The sequence below is a fragment of the Paroedura picta genome, chromosome 2 (assembly GCF_049243985.1).
Source record: "Paroedura picta isolate Pp20150507F chromosome 2, Ppicta_v3.0, whole genome shotgun sequence".
NCBI classification, from domain to species: Eukaryota; Metazoa; Chordata; class Lepidosauria; order Squamata; family Gekkonidae; genus Paroedura; species Paroedura picta.
In genome coordinates this window covers 78,638,497-78,656,386 of record NC_135370.1, presented here as the reverse complement: position 1 = coordinate 78,656,386, position 17,890 = coordinate 78,638,497, and the positions used below count along the sequence as shown (strand labels likewise).

Sequence of the window (17,890 nt, the reverse complement as noted above, 5' to 3'; positions counted from 1 at the left end):
GCAAAATGGCTGCCAGACATCTCAGACTAACAGCTAACAGGTTCACCTCCAAAACTGACTGGTGAAATGGCTGCCACCATTTAAACCTAATAATTAATGGGCTGCAGCTGCCTGCTTTTAAGTATAAATGGCTGATAGACATTAAACCCAGCCAAGAGAAAGGGGGAATCGAACAGACCAGACCGGTTTGGTTCAGGAACCACCCTAAACTCAACTGGAATTTTTAGGTTTGTGCCCATCTCTAATATTTTTGTTTCTATTTTATACATATCCTTTCCCCCCCTTTTTCTTTTAAAGTCTATTGAGTTGCTAGATTTTAATTTTTTCCCCTTGTTCTTTTTTTGTTTTGTATATTTTTGGAATAAAGGACATTTTAAAGAATATATCTTAAAAGTTTAAAATGTGTTCCTTAAAGCTAGTCTGGAAAAATCCAAAACTTTATCAAAAAGGTCAACGTTTAATTATAAAGTTCTTTGTATACATAAAATCTCAGGTTTAACCCACAGCCTCTCAAGTAGAAAGAGACAGACCATGGGTTTGACATTTTAAAATGGCTAATGTTTGTATGCTCAGAAACTGCATAGAGAACACTCACCATATCAGAATCATCCTCCTCTTCTTCACACTGGACTTCAGCTGCCCGAGGATCTCCTTTCACTTTCAGTTCTGCAATTACACCCTACAAAGCCAGAATCATACACAAGATTAGTCTTCAGCCTTCCTAAAGCAGAAAGCACCATTCCTAAACTGCTGGGAGGCCTCAGGCCTGTATGTAACAATTGATTAAATTTCCCATTTGATTGTAGGCCGATCCCATATAGATGATCTGACAGAATTCCCACTTGAACAGACAGATCCAGCAGCAGGAGAAAAGAGTGTTTGGCAACTCGGGAAGATGAAGGAGCACCCACCTGGCTGCTCAGCAATGGTCAACGTTTGTTCCTGGAGTGGAGGACCTCCTGATGACACCTGGGGTTTGGCCACTATGTGACACAGAGTGTTGGACCGAATGGACCACTGGTCTGATCCAGCATGGCTTCTTTTATGTTAACATGAAAGAACTGTTCATGTGACAGGAAAGGTGGCACCAAATCTACAATGCTGACTGAGACAGTCACTCACTGTGCCCACATTTGGTTTATAAGAATCAGAAATCTAAGCCTGAGGAGCCGAGACTAATGTTCCTCTGAAACAAATATATGCCAACTGATCAGATCAATGCCCATAATTGGAATTGTACAGAACTTTTATCCCAAGATCAGACTGCAACGTGATCCTGGTGACTGACCTTTACATTGGAGGGTGAACACTGGCTCATGTGCTTGAATCATCTAATTGCTCTGCCTGCATCTTAACATTGCAAATCTTGTTTGCTCTTACAACTATCCCTCAGGGCACACTATGGTCTGAATCAAATGTGTTAAACTAGCACAAGGAGCACTAGGGCAGAAGTGTGTATAGCATTCGTTGTTCGAGAAATACTTGGATGTGAGCCCATCTAGATTCTGCAATTTCAGAATAATTAGACTCCATTCTTGTCAGTTAAGCCTAGAGGACATACATTTGAGCAAAGGTAGTGCTAAAGAACTAGGGATGGGTGTACATGCTGCTTCAAACACTATTCAAGTACCCTGCTAGCTGAATCCTTACCATGGGAAAGGGTTAACACTTTGGAGGCCAAGCACACAGCATGACCATCAGGCAGCAAGCTGGCCCTTGGAATCTGACAGAGACAGCATTCCTGCTCCAGCATGCTGACTAAGCCAATTTAATGGGGGTCACTGACACAAATCACAGAGAAGGACTTGATAACATTTTCAACCAATGTTCTGTGTATGCAGCTGCCCTTCAAAGCCATTCCAGAGCAGACACTCAAAGGCTTTTGCATAGCAAAGGGTACATATAAGGAGAAGCCATTATTGCCTCATCTCCCACAGACAACCCCCACAGCAAAAAGGCAAATTCCCCACTTACAACACCAGTCAGTCACCTTTAAATAAAACAAAGAAATTAGAAATGTGTAATGGTGGAGCACAGTGGGAGCAGTGATCCCGCAGATAAGTGGGCCCATGGCTAGTCAGGGCTTAGTAGGGTAATCATCAGTACCTTGAACACAACCCAATAACTATCAGATCAGCTGTTTCTATCTTAATTTATGTAAACAACCAACACTTCTAATAGATATTAGAAGGACGGGTCTTGGATCATTTACAAATAAATGCTGAAGATTCTTACTTCAGAATCTCTTACTTATGATGCTGTGACCATCTCCCAGCAAAAAGACCTTGATGCTGTACCATAATCTCCACCACTGGCCCATCAATGAGAATGACTGCAAAAGGGGACTTCATACAAACTCTGAACCTTTGCCAGCATGTAGGCTGTATCTTAACAACTGATCACTCTTCTTTCACCTGCTACCTGTTTCCATGCCTTCCGGGTTGGAAGTTATGCCTGCCTCCTTATAATTTGTAAATTAAAAGATACAATTACTCTCTTTCTCCAAATACACACATTTCTCTAATGAAACAGTAAAATTTTCCATGACTTTGAATTCTAGCTTATTTAAGTACATCATTAGAAGCAAAATTTGAATCTAAGTTCAGATTGTCTTCATTAAAGGTCCTCAAAAGAGTGGTTAAGTCACATTTTAACTGTTTTCCATGGGTTTTGTCTGGGTTCCTCAACTGGACTTTCAGCCAATTGGTCAGTCACGCATCAGCTGTAACTTCCCTGCTGAGAACTTAATTCCCAAGTAAATCTGGGCCTGATTTGGATTACTATCACAGCATACAGAGAGGAAGAGTCTTCACACCAATCCCCATAAGCAGGTTTTCCTGACCTCATATAGCCCAGATGGTGTTATTTGCCCTCTCAGGGAGGGAACTGTACATGTAACCTATCATTGCACATGCATGCCCCAAACTGCTGGGGTTTTTTATCCTTGCATACAGGTACTCTGGGAGGAAAGAGTGGTGCGTGTATGGAAAATTCTGTTATGTTTTGTCAGTCAATTAACACAATCCCTCTCAGTCAGTCAGCAAGTGCCTCTACTTCTATGAACTTCTATGGCTGAGACAGAGTCAGTGTTTCAATAAGTTACTGTAACAAAAGGAAGTTATGAACTTTGTTATGAACAAAGTTTACCTCAGTAAGAATGTATGAGATTGAATCTACCTTTGTTATTACAATTTAACCAACTGAGAAAAGAGAAAAGCCTGTCAGCTGTATAAGTAATGTTCTTTATTGGTTAACTGTGATTATAAGTAAACATGTTTACTTATAAGTAAACAGAAAACTGAATGATTATTTCAAGCAAAAAAAGAACTGATCAAGTAAAAACCAATCTGATCTTAACCGATACAGCAACACTGTCTCAAAACAAAACTTCTAGGCTTACTCTGCCTGGGATTTTGTGGTCTAAAGGCTTTCACACAGATTTATTCTTATATTCAGCAAGGTTTAAACCATGAACCCAGGCCAAAATTCAATTTTTACTACACCAACAGGGCTAACAGCACCTTTCTGGGTGTGTTTCAGATTGGGATTTGAGGAAACAGTGTGGAGGTGAATATAGACACCTGTTCTTCTTGAACCCTCCTGTCTCTATTCAAATCGTACCCATTTATACTTGAGAATTCAGTTTCTAGTTAGGGGATACAGACATAAATCATAAAAAACCATAATATGTGGTCTGCTTCTCAGACCCTTTTATGAACTATAATTTGTAGGAACAAAGCCGTCATAGCTATTATATGGAGCCTGTAATTATTACATGGAGAGCCATTCCTGCACATTAGTTCACTTCTAGGGCATCAGGTGAGTTTTCCCACTAAACTACAAATATCCTTTAAGTACTGCCACGATGTGAGGGCAACTGTGGTGAGGCACTGCACGCAAACAACATATTATGTTGTGGCAGCTGAACCAGGCTGGTGTTCAGTATGAATGAAATTTACACTCAAAAAAGGTCATTAATCTCCAGCCTCCACTTCTCCTTCATCCTCATTAACTGTAACTTTTTGACAAAACATTAAGAACTCACTCACCACACACACCATTCTGCCCCTCGAGCATCCTTTCCCAAACTTTCGTAAGCTCCTGCCAGATAGCTACAGATGTTTTGTGTGCTGAGATCTTACCCTTGGAAGTTTGCCAGGCCTGTTTGTTCAGGAGCAGGATTTATGTATCTCATCTCTTGCACTAAACCCCCCCTGGACTATTTCATGCTCCTATGGTAGGAGAATGGAGAAATGGAGACAGGCAGGAACAGGTCAGTGACTGCAAGAAGTTGCATGGCCTCAAGTGAGGAAATTCAGTCAAAGTTCTTGAGGAGGCTCCTTGTTCTTAGCAGAGGAGGTAAGAATGGGCTGGTCTTTTGCAAGTCAGTTTGTGGTCATTTATTTAGTAATGTATCAACACACATCACATACTTCCAAAAAAGACTGCCAAGGCAGCTTCCATTTCACTTTGTGCTTTCTCAAACATTATCCAGAATTGCCTCCCATTGTTCTACTCTTAAGGAAGAAGAAGGCTGACCTCACTGGGTGATACAGAGGGAAGTGAGAATTTTGGACACAATTTCCAGTTTAGGGGTACACTGAATTTTTACCTATAATAATCTTCAGAAGGAAAGAAATGTTCTTTTTGTAGGTGGGGGTTTCACCACTGCCTTTGCTTACTGTGTTCTCATGTTATGCCCCACCGGTCCTGTCTGTGTTCAAGAACTTCATCACCATTCTGAAAACTACAACAACACATTCTCTTCATGGGAATACCCCACAACCCAAGTGAGGGAGGAAGGTGCATTCTGGAGAGTCTGAAATATTTTATGAAATATATAAGCTCAGACAGATTCAAATAAGTAGCCATGTTGGTCTGAAGCAGCACAATAAAATCAGAGTCCAGTAGCACCTTTAAGACCAACAAAGATTTATTCAAGGCGTGAGCTTTCGAGTGCAAGCACTCTTCCTCAGACAGTGTTTCCTTAGTCCTGGGCAAATCCCATTTGAAATTCATGCCAAAACTAAAGTCTTCTTCGAAGCTTGTGAACTTTCTAGCCTCCAAGCAAGAATTTGATTTTGACCAACCATTTCCACATGGAGAGGATTCCCTGATGCTGACACACCACCACTACAAATGTAGCTGCTTTTGCAACAGCATGCCCAGATGTAGGAGGGTATGTTTCTTAGGCTTCCCCTTATGCCCACCATTCTGTCTCCCCCATGCCAATAGAGGCTTCTTACTTTAAACAAAAATGGTACTTGCTCTGTCACAATAGATTCAGTTTAGTTTAGATATATATACTACCACTCATGGCAATTACCATCCTGTGGCGCTTTACAATATAAAACAGTAAAAATTCACAATAATTCCAAAATAAAAATTACCAAACAATAAAAAGAACAATAAATAAATCGTGGCATAAAGTGCAAAAAGAATCTCTCAGTCCCAGCTCTACTATACCAACCTAGGAGTCTAGGGGTTGATCTCAATGCCTAGCCAGGGGGGACCCACAGCTAACAACCCTGGTCATCCACCTGACTTCTAACAAATGCCTGGTGGAAGACCTCGGTCTTGCAGGCCCTGTGGAACCTAGGTAGTTCCATCAGGGCCCTCAGCTCTTCCGGGAGTTCATTCCACCAGGTTGGGGCCAGGGCCTGGTCAATGCCAGGCAAACTTCCCAAGGACCCAGAGGATTCCTACCCGCAGAGTGAAGAGTGAAGAGCATAAGCAGGTAAGTGGTCCCTCAGATATGTAGGACCCAGGCCATGTATAGCCTTAAAGGTCAAAAACAAAACCTTGAACTTGATCCAGAAGCAAACTGGTACCCAGTGTAGTATGCTAAACGGATACAATGACTCCTGGGTTTTGTTTCTTAAGTGCACCACTACTACCTTGCAACTGGATCTCCACTCCTGTGGGAAACTGGAGGCTGCTGGCTAGGCTGCTGCTCTATTTGTGCTCCTGCTGGGAGACTTCCCACTGGCAACTGGAGAAGCAGAAATCCCCAGTCACCAAAGCCAGGCTGGAGAAGAGACTGGCTGGCCAACAAAGAGTTATTCTCCTTGCTTCTTGAAGCAGGACTTACTATAAGACAAATTTATCTTCTTAAGACTCTGCCCCCTACCTCACCCATTGACCCATCCCTCTCTGGCTTCTGCCTTCTTGACACATGCTTTTTCTCTCTATCTGCTCTGCTGGGATGCCATATTTTCTCCTTTCCCTCCTTAGGCATAGGGAGACAGGCAGAGTCCACGGGAGGAGGAGAGGGTGGCCAGGGCAGGCAAGCCCCCACATACCTAGGCCCAATAAACAAAGGCAAAAATCTTACCCTTAGCTGGGGTGGGGGAAACAGCGGGCATACAGTGAGACATAGAAAATGGTACCTATGTAGGTGGGGAAAACTGAAAAGCCACACTTCCCCATCCATAAGGTGAATACAGCATCTCAAGTAAGATCTATCAAAGAGGGTTTGAGAAAACATGCTGCAAGGCAGGAGAAAACCTGCAAGTGGTCTGACTGCACAATGTTGCCAGAAAGCCCATTGTTGTTGGAGTAGACAAGCTGAGCAAATCGTTTATGCAGGAAAAACCCAGTTTTCCAAATTTCTTCCAATTTTTTGGCCTTAAGGAGCAGGAAATGACCACTATTAATTCCTTGACCTTTTTAAAATAAGAAGATGGCTTGCATTATTTACATGTAGCATCTGCTAAACGATTCTCCTCCATTAGCCGAGTCCTGATGCGAATATTTGCTTTTATTCCTCAAGATAATCCACTCATCCTTAGCATTTATTTATGTTTAACAGCTACTGTATACATCTGAAATTAAAAGCAGCCTTAACAATTCCAATACGAGGCTGACCAGACTTGCACTTCAATTTCAGTGCCAGTGACTGTCTCTCTCAGTTGATTATGAATGAGCCATGACCATTTGAGAGCCAGTTTGGTGTAGTGGTTAGGAGTGCAGACTTCTAATCTGGCGAGCCAGGCTTGATTCTGCACTCCCCCACATGCAGCCAGCTGGGTGACCTTGGGCTCACCACAGCATGGATCAAGCTGTTCTGACCGAGCAGTGATATTAGGGCTCTCTCAGCCTCACCCACCTCACAGGGTGTCTGTTGTGGGGAGAGGAAAGGGAAGGCCTCTTTGAGACTCCTTTGGGTAGAGAAAAGCAGCATATAAGAACCAACTCTCCTTCTAATACATAAGAACTCCACTTGAGTCCTTGGGTTGGGTCCTCTTCCCTTCCTCCTCCCCACTCCCATAAGCACCTCAGCAAAGTAGCCAACCTTTGCCCAATAAGTTAAGGGTTGATATGGGTAGAGAGACTGTTCACTGTTTACCAGAATGTATCAGCTACAGAATTTTCTTGCCTCTCCTGACCCCCATAAAAGAAGAACACAGCAGTAGGTTTGTTCTCAGTGGGAAGGCCCAATCATATTCACAGGGGTCACTAGACTGACAAATTACACCAGTGTCTGGAAATTAACTTGCTGATGAAAAATGTGAATTACTTCCACTTCATTATTTATGTTGGATGATACCATGGAATGAAGATTTAGAGTCATTTCCCAAAGAAAAAGAGCCTCCAAAGGTGAAACAGAAAAGTTACCACTGTCACGCAAAAGCACTAGCAATACCCTACTGCTGGCCCCTCACAATCTTTAACCGCTCCTGTGGTTAAATAAAAGAGTAAGGCCACCTGGGGAGGAGTCAGGGTGGGCCCTGTCCAGGATAAAAACTCAGAGGGCCTAATCAGGAGCCGCAAAGCGGCTCCTGATTGGGCCCTCCGAGTGTCCATCCAGGGCCAAGCAGCCAATGGGGAGGCACGTGAAGCACCTTCCTATTGGCCCCTCACCAGGACAGACCAAAATTCCATTCACCCAGCCCAGTCTGGCTGCCAGTCTGCTCCTGACCACCGCAGGGAGTGGAAGTCAGTAGGGCTGCCATGGGGGATGAGAACACAGGTTGTGCAAGCCCTTTTTGCCCCAAGGCTGTTCTAACTGTCATGTCCAACTGTAAATTGCCTCAGAACCCCGACAGAGCTGGCAGGAGGCTGCAGAGTGCTCCCCCTCCCCCCCTTCAGGCCTGCTGTGAAGGAACCTCTGACAGGCCCTGACTGAGGAAAGGAAGCCTTTCCAAGAGCAACGCAGGGGAGCCTGAGGGCCTTCCTTTTGAGGGGGGGAACTTTCCCCTTCTGCCAAGCAGTTGGCTGACAGGGAGGCCACAGAAAAGCCCCTCTCACTTAAAATACTGCTCTGGCCAGGGGTTAGACACAGCCAAGCCATGTGTCTTTCTTCTTTGCAACTCTCTGCAGGTTTGAGGCCACTGCACAGCGTTATTCTGCAGAGGAAACTAGCTTTTTTGTCTCCTGTTTCATCTGCACAGCAACCCTGTGCAGTAGGCCTCAACATTCAATGCCATGCCCTTACAGACTGGACAACTCCTCCCCTTCCTCTTCCCACTGCCAAGCTTTAGCGCCTGTTGTATTCTTGGAGACAACGGGCTTTGCCCCTAGTACCAAATAATTTGAAAAGGGAATTTCGCAATATACCCACATGTAATTAACATACACATCAGATTAAAAAAAATTAAATGATTTAAATGATGGATATCTCAACTTGCTCAAACTGTCCTACATTTTGCAGCACTGCTGGGCTACTTCATACCTAGTGTAGAGAGTGGTCAAGATGGGAAAGAAGACTAACCACTTACGGTGACACAGTGCACACATGTTTTTATACCATCCTACTACTAGATGAGGATATAAGGAAATGCACGTTAATAGCCCTTAATGGATCAGAGACTTCCCCCCCCCTTTGTTCTGATTAGTTCCTAAACAGCAACTGTAACACAGAATAAGGTCATTGGCAGGTTCTTTTCTCAGAATAACTGGTGTTCACTACTTGTCTACATGTGTAACAACCCTCCTACAGTCATGCCCTAGAGACCTCTGGCAAGGTTAAAGTAATTTGAGTAACAGAAAGACCCACTTTTCTTGTACCCTGAATCTGATCTTCCCTGTGGAGCCCCCATTCTCACCAACAATAACTGTGTACATTTTAAAAAATGCAAAGGAGACAGCATTCTAATATACAGCTAGGGAGAACATTGTCTGGGAATACCTCTGCATAGTTCCAAGCATCATCAATGGTCATTTTGTTGCTTGTCCCCATTTTCTTGTTGTTCTTACTTCAGAACAGCAAGATAATGGTCTTGTTTTGCTATTCAGGGTGAAAATGCATTCATTTACTGTATTACTTTAGCAATTACCTCTTGGATTCAGCAGTGCTCACCTGATATTTGTCTGGATCAGCCCCTCCAGCTTGGGCCACAAAAAGGCCAGAGCCTTCTTCCAGCTCCATCTCATCAGGTGAGCGCTCAAAACGGACTCTCTCAAATGCCTCGCAGTCCATGTAGAGAACCACCTCTTCCTCCTCAACACTGATGGCAAAGCGAGTCCACTGATTGACAAGAGAAGGCACCGTGAATGTGGCAGCAGCATAGGAGTTCTGAGAGCCAGGCTCTGTGTAGTAGAAGATTATCTGTTGCTTCCCATCCTTAACCTCTGACAGTTTCACGCCAACATAGATGATCGTCTGGGAAGCATCTGTGATGGCAAAAAGCACCCCGGCTTTGTCCGACGTGGGCTGAATATGGAATAGGAGGGAGAAGTCTCTGTAAAAAGGGCTGGGGAGGTGGTAACGGGCCACTTGGCCAGTGTTGGCATCCAGTCCAAACACATAGCCGGGACTATTGTCAGGGCCATATATTTTGGTTATCTGGTCTGGCGGGGGATCCCCAATCAGCTCTAAGAGACCAACTTCTGTGCTGAAATTTTCTGTTGAGAGAAGAAAACAGGCATTTCAGATCCAAGCAAGATAAATCTGTGCGATGTAGAATACACTCATACGGCAAAACATCCCAATAATCACAATATTAAAAGGGAGGTGGCACAAATCTGTGTTGATAGAAAACCATCAAGACCTGTGCTGAGGACAATTTTTTGTCTGTCTTTTCTCACCAACTTATTATATCTTATGTATTATGTATCCTTCTCTTATTCCCTTGCCTCTAGAAGCTGTCTCCAGCCACAGGAAAGTTTATTCCCAGGACTGCAGGATCCATATAGACAAAACTGCCTTTTCTTCCCTTTTCTGTCAGCAGCCCAAGGCTAATGGAAGAGGCAGAACTGGCTAGTTCATCCCCTTCTCTTTCTCCTCCCCACTCCCATTTTCTGACCAGTCAAAAAAATTCCGAGGATTGGAAAGGACTAACATATCAAAAACTCAAACCTCCATAGATTTACATGTTTTGCTAACAGGCTGTAGTATATTCTGGCTATATGTACCACAGCTATGACTTTAGTTTCAAACTCAGATATTTACTACATAGTTACAGTATACAGTAACACATTTGTGAAGAATCATAGAATCATAGAATTGGAAGGTACCTCCAGGGTCATCTACTCAAACCCCTACACAATGCAGGAAAGAGGGAGTTGCAAATATGATTTAAATATTCTTATCCTGAATCTCTCCCAAGGATACAATTTCTATCCATGGTACCCTACTTCTTGTTACCACAACCATTTTACGTGAATGCCTATTTATCATTTTAATTCCAAACATCACCAAACTAATGGGGCCCCGGTAAAGGAATCTCTGTCATACAGACTGATCCACAGAATAAATCTGAGTTTATTGATAGCTACAGTACTTTAAAATGCCCGGTGATTTTGAGGAGACTCTCCACATTTGCTCTGTTTGATCAAGTGAAAGTGACAAAGAGCATAAGAAAATTCCATAACAAAACAATCCTTGAGCTATCTTTGATAATCCTCCTGCTAAGTCATTAAAGCACCATCAAGTCCTCCAGGTCCTGACCTTGATAGTCCTGATCTTGTCACATCTCAGAAGCTAAGCTAAGACTTTCAAGGAATGCCAGGGCCATGACACAGAGGCAGGCAATGGCAAACCACCTCTAAATATCTCTTGCCTTGAAAACCCTATGAGATTGTCATGTGTCAGCTGTGACTTGACAGCACTTTCCACCATCACCTGAGTTCTCTATCAGAGCAAAGCAAAACTACAGAATGCACAGTTACTGGCCCATGGTCACCCAGGATGCCACTCGAAAATATTTGAATAGCCCTACCTGAACAAGCAGTGGTGTGAACTAACTGCCTTTGGATTACTTCCCCCCACTGAAGTAGAAGGTAATGCTAACTACAAAACTTGCAAATGAATAATGTCTTGCTCATAGAAATTTATTTTTTCCACTGACACATATGCCTGCAAAAGTAGGATAAATCCACATAAAATGGCAGGACAATAACAGTGCTGAATGAGTTTTAGTCTAAATAATCTGCATTATCTGCATGTGGCTATGTTATCTCTGTAGAGATATTTACTTTGTTCATTACATCCCACTTTCTCCTGTAGGCTCAGGGAGAATTTGGATAAAATTTGGATAGCTCAAGAAAACAAGAGAGGACAAACTGAAGGGCTTTCCACACAAGGACCAATTTTGCTGAATGTTTGCAGTATACAGAAACGCTATATTTAATAGTGAAATTTTGTCATTCCGCATACCTTTAATTCTAGTGGAATATTGACGTCCAGGTAGTGTTGTATTCATTCCCCACATGTTTCCGGTCTAGCTGGAATCGCAACAAAGGAAGCAATATTTTTCTGCGCTTCTTCCCACCCCTGGCCGTCAATCAAATAGAACAGCCAATGGAATGTTGTGTTCGTGCTCCCAAAAAGCCCCTTTCCCTTTAAGAACTTTTTTTAAAAAATACAAACACACCAGTCGCAACGAATATTTGTTCAATCATTGTTTCAGAAAGACCTTTTTTGCTGGTGTAGGAGCTGGCACTTAATTGTTTACACGCTCCTCAAGTAAAAAAAACATCCCCCCCCCATGGGCACGATTTTTGGCCGAAATTACGGGCAGTGTCGAACAGGGGGCTGTATTGTGCTTGGGAACTTTAAAGACACTTGCAGTAGGGAGCTTTGTTTTACTGTTAAGCATTTCTGTGGAGGGACTTTAGCTGGAGAAGCCTTGCTCGTTTGTTGCTTTCCCTGGTCTAAGGGGGAAAAAATGGCGATCGCTTCTCCGGAAGTTTGGGGCCGAGAGCGGGAGAGGAACATTCTTTCTACCGCTACATTGAGAACGCACGTGTCTTTGACTGATGTGTTGCAGCTTGTACTCAGAAGTGTAGTGGTTTTTTCAGGGGGAATCCACTTTTCCCAATTTCCCAAAAAGCGCTATAACGAAGCGAGTTTTGCAGGAGTGTTGCAGATTGTGTACGACGTCATGCGGAATGTCGATTTAATAGCGTTTACCAAAGGTAAGACTTCTGCTACTTTTAAGTTGTGCGGAATGGCTCTGAAAATAACATTGCATCCACTCATTGATGCTTTTTTGTCTCTATGACTTGCCCTATTTTACAGTGCTCTGACAATTTGTCTTTCCACTTTCTTTTTCTAATTCTCAGACCATAAACACAAAAAAAGACAATACAACTCTAGAATTCCTAGATCTTCTTAAAATGATGAACTTTTCCCTTAAACTAGTCTACTAGGAAAGGGATGGAAAAATAGCTAGTTGGTGGGAAAATAGCTACAGATGGATATGGTGGCAGGGCCCCTCACTCACATCTCCTGATTAAAAAGCAATGGGTTCTAAAGGGCCTCTGTGAAATGAGGAGGGGCCTGATTCAAGTTTTATATACACATCATCCTCTGTATTTCTGTAGCTCCAAGGGAAATCGTATATCTAATTCTTCTCCCAAATTCCACCAATGAATGGCAGATATTATGTCTGGAGATAAGGCATTTGACAGGATGAAATGGTCTATTGTGTCCCAGCAAATTATACAGCATTTTACAGATTACCATCATACAGCTCAGTAAATTGTCCAAGGAAGTGAAATGTTAAGCTCTTCCTGAATCTGCATGCCTAACAGCTACAAACAATACAGGACACAAATTTTACTCTCTGCTGATTCTATTAAATGGTACAGTCCCAAAGAGCTAGTGTTGATAAAAGAAAACATGCTGCTTGATAGCTCTTTACTTGTGTATTTGACCACTTACAGTATATTCAGTTTAGCAAACAGTCATAGTATACGGATACTGACTAATTCCTAATTCCTAAGACAACTTTCTGCATGTTGGATGTGGACATCCTACCCGTGAGCTCTACGTGTAGCCATTTCACACGACTTATTTGTGAAGACTGAATGAGCCAGAGACAGAAATACAGGGCAGTGCAGGGCAGTGCAGTGACAAGCTCTACCCCTCAGCATGTTTGCATTCACTGGAAGGGTGTTCATGTGGCACAAGTCCTCCATGCACCTGGGAATTCTGGAAAAACAGTTCCTGATTGCAGGAAGAAAGCCCTACAAAATAAACTTCTAAGTGCATGGAATCCTTACAAATAAATGGGCTATGCTGGAAACTGCTAGAGGCTGCTGTCCTGATGCTATTCTTCTCCATTCCCACTAGTATTCAGACTCCACAGCTATGTGGAATTGCCACTGATATACCAATATCTTGATCAATAATCCATGCAATATACAAGGAGCCAGAATGTTCCAACTTCCACTGCCATCCCTCCACTACAGGAGACCTTTGGTATGATCACAACTTCTATTTCTGCACTGATTTACTGCACACTCAGATTCATACATGGTCTTGCAGAAGAGGGTACATGTGTCAGAGATAATAGTTTAATCTGGGTAGCTGTAATAGTAGAATAAAATTCATGTCCTGTCCAGTGGCATCTTAAAGATCAATAAAAGTTTCCAAGGTATAAGATTTCATCAGTCAAAGCTCACTTTATCTATTAATTCTCTTTGTATCTGATGAAATCAGCTTCAACTCACAAAAGGTTATACCCTGGAAAAATTTATTGGTTTTTAAGGTGCTACTGGACTTGAATTCAGTTCAAGTCAGAAAGGAGCAACATGTGGGGCCATTCCCCAACTAAGATCTACTTTTTAGTGACTACTGAGATGTATGCAAGTTCTTGCATGAGCAGATCCTTCCTATGAAATCCATCTACCACAACAAAGGAATGGAAGGAATACATCATTAGTTCAATTAACAAACAAATAAGGGTTAACAATTCAATCATGCTGTCTGTTTTGAAAACTCTGACCGATTCCGCATGGATGTATAAAACTCATACTGCCTCCTGCTTGCAAACGCACAGTTGTAAGCCACACATTTGCAAGCTTCCAAACAGGAGACCCCTCCCACATTTTCCTGCCACCTCATCACAGCTTTTTGCCTCCTGATGAGGCAGCAAGGGAAAACAATGCAAACTTTTTCCCCACGCTCCTTGGTTTGTCAATCACTGGGCAGTTGTTTGGGGGGCTCAAACTTCCTTCCGCCCGAGCCCCAAAGTTAATTTTTTAAAAAAATGCACTTCCACGTTGCTATGGAGAAACGCTACAACGTCCAAACATTTTTTTTAACTAATACTTCTGCATTGCCTCGTGATCATGCCACAACAATAAAACATCTCCTCTTTGGGGGATTCTTGGTGTAATGGTCTCTATTTATGTTCGGGTAGATTTGTGATAGGCTGGCCATAGTAACTGGACCCCAATGACTGATTGCTTGTTCACAGTAAGGTGTTAAAACAAAGAGAACAGATGCCTAGCTGATCGGGAGAGGGTTGCTTCATCACATGACTCCGTCTTTCCCTGTTCATACCCCACCACCAGAAAACACAAACGAGAATGTGTTTTGGCTGACCGATTCCAAAATTACCATGCACAGTGAGATGAACATTTTATTTTAACATAAGGCACATAGCTTTGCAGTCCCACAGCAATGCGGACCATGCCATTTAAAAAAAATCATGATCAGGAAATCGAGAGAGGAAGGTGGTGTGAGAGTGGGCAAAATGCTAACAAGACTGTTGTGCGTTTCTCCCACCACAAAGGCTTGCCCCTATTTGCTCCCCAGATCACTGCATGGCAAAAAGTGGCAAATCGAGTTTGGCGATTTCCCTCATCGCGGACCAAATCTGCTAAAAACTTGCACCAACCCCTGAATAACCTTGGGTTGCTACCGACATCATGTGGAAGTAGAACTAAAACCTGGGAGCAATGACAGGCTGTCCTGGGAGCAAATTTCTCATGCGGAATCAGTCTAGATCAGGGGTAGTCAAACTGCGGCCCTCCAGATGTCCATGGACTACAATTCCCAGGAGCCTGGGAATTGTAGTCCATGGACATCTGGAGGGCCGCAGTTTGACTACCCCTGGTCTAGATGAATATGTCTATTGTATTTTTGTAATGTTTTGAAGGTTGAGCAGATTGCTTTTCTACCCGTGTCCATAATTGCTATAGATTCTAAATGCTTATTTAAAATTGCTGCATTTCCAAATCTGAATGAAAATCTATGGACTGATTTTACGGTACACAGGCCAGTTTGAATTTTAACCTCTGCCTTAAACTGCCATGTGGACCTCCCAGTCAGAAAGTCTTACTAATCATGTTACAGGGCACAAAACAGTAAGACGTAGGGATGACAGAATCCAGGTGGGACCTGGGGACCCCCCAGAATTACAGATCATCTCCAGACTACAGTGATCTGTTTCACTGAAAAACATCAATTCTTTGGAGGGTGGGCTATATGGCATTATACCCCACTGATGTCCCTGTTCTCCCAGGCTCCATCCCCAAAGCTCCTGGAGTTTCCCAACCTTACCCTCCCATCCCTGCCAGTAGCCAAAGGGGACCTGGCAACCCTCATACCACAGCACAGATGCATTAGTTCCACTAACGTATTTTAGTTACCCCGAGACACATTCTTAATTATTTTCATTTGAATTCTACGCCCTATAATTACAGTGTAATCCTATGAAAACCAATTAAAACTGTAAGCAAACTTGAGTATTAAAATTCTGAATTGCAACATGGGCAGAGAACAAAGCATACCAGCAACTAGAAGCAGTGATCTATAAAAAACACAAGACAAAGACACGCTGGGCTAAGAATATAGTGCTAAATGCTGAGAAATAACGTAGATTGTCTGTAGAGCCACTTCATTAATGACTACACAGATAGGAAACTAATTCTCATGTGTAATCTAGCAAACCACTTTTCACTTATCATTAGCCAAAATAGTGCAGAAACATTAACAGACATATTGAAATGCAAAAACTGGACTTGCTTTGGTGTTTACAAATTTTAAACATCTCTGTTGTGCCTCCTCAACCATAAACTGGTTCCCATCAAAAGGGGAGGGGGGGGGAAGAGACATTAAAATCACAGTACTAGAAAAACAATTACATTAACCAAGCTAACAAACAAGTATAAAATACAAATGCAAATACTTAAATGAAAACTAAAAACAACAAAGCAATGACAAACTAATAGACTACAATCAAAACCAGAATACTGGGCAGATGGAAGATAAAACAGTTCAACTAAATGCCCAAAAGAACAAAAAAAATGTTTACTGGACAGCAGAAGGAAACAAATCTGGCTATAAATGAGCATCCGAAGAGAGAGCATTCCAAATCTGGACTGCTGCAACGAAAAGGGCCTTTTCCTGACTATACAATATTACACTTTGGGGGAAAGGATGAATATCTCCATAGCTCCAAAGTGCAAGAAGCTTTTTGAACAACAAGGAAATAGGACCCATTTCACCGAAGGGCATTTAAATGGATGGGTTTCTCTGCAATTAAGCACAGCAGTGCTGATAACTCCAAGTCCTGTGTTTATTACCAAGAAACATGTATATCTGCACATATGCTCCCTTCACAACAGGAAGAGTTGGTTTTTATGTGCCGCTTTTCTCGACCAGAAGTCTCAAACCTTCCCTTTCCTCTTACCCTGTGAGGTGGGTGAGGCTAAGAAAGTCCTGACAGGACTACTCAGTCAGAACAGCTCTATCAGTGCTGTAACAAGCCCAAGGTCACCCAGCTGGCTGCATGTGCGGGAGTGGGTAATCAAACCCTGTTTGCCAGATTAGAATCCACTGCTCTTAATCACTACACCAAGCTGGCTCTTGATGACAGCATTATCTTGTCCAGAGGGTCAAAAAACTTGGATCTAGACAAGCTTCACACACACACACACAAAAAGACAAGATAGCTGAAGTGTTAGAATTGAGGCTTTTGAACTCTGGTGCTGGAGAAGACTCTTGTGAGTCCCTTGGACTGCAAGGCGAACAAACCGGTCAGTCCTGGAGGAGATCAGCCCTGACTGCTCTTTAGAAGGCCAGATCCTGAAGATGAAACTCAAATACTTTGGCCACCTCATGAGAAGGAAGGACTCCCTGGAGAAGAGCCTAATGCTGGGAGCGATCGAAGGCAAAAGAAGAAGGGGACGACAGAGAATGAGGTGGCTGGATGGAGTCACTGAAGCAGTAGGTGCAAACTTAAATGGACTCCGGGGAATGGTAGAGGACAGGAAGGCCTGGAGGATCATTGTCCATGGGGTCACAATGGGTCGGACACAACTTCGCACCTAACAACAATAACAACCTGAAGTTTTCATCTGTTCTTATACTGTCTAGGCAGTTATTTACATTGTAAGATTACCAGCCGTACTTACACACGTTATCCAACTCATGATAAACATTCTTCCTTTGAAGCAGTTCATATCATATGCTCAGTGTACAATCTGTCCACATGGCTAAATCAGACAGATTTGTGAGAGGGAGAGGGGGGCTCAAGGCATACTGCAGGACCTATTGTAAGTAGGAGTTGGTTCTTATATGCCGCTTTTCTCTATCCAAAGGAGTCTCACAGTGGCTTACGTTCGCCTTCCCTTTCCTCTCCCCACAACAGACATCCTGTGAGGTGGGTGAGGCTGAGAGAGCCCTGATATCACTGCTCAGTCAGAACAGCTC

General features: G+C 43.0%; 1 protein-coding gene across 4 annotated transcripts in view; it reads right to left on the bottom strand.

Moving 5' to 3' along the window:
* The window catches only part of COL18A1 (collagen type XVIII alpha 1 chain), a 196,110-nt gene that overhangs the window by 61,316 nt on the left and 116,904 nt on the right, over positions 1 to 17,890 (bottom strand). For 3 of the 4 annotated variants that reach the window (XM_077321082.1, XM_077321080.1, XM_077321081.1), the window contains 2 exons: positions 9,302 to 9,846; positions 596 to 679 (listed from right to left, as the gene is read on the bottom strand). In XM_077321082.1, coding sequence (XP_077177197.1) covers positions 596 to 679; positions 9,302 to 9,846 — 629 coding nt within the window. Of the gene's footprint in view, positions 1 to 595; positions 680 to 9,301; positions 9,847 to 11,599; positions 11,670 to 17,890 lie in introns of those variants that run through there. The other variant, XM_077321083.1, reaches the window with a different exon arrangement.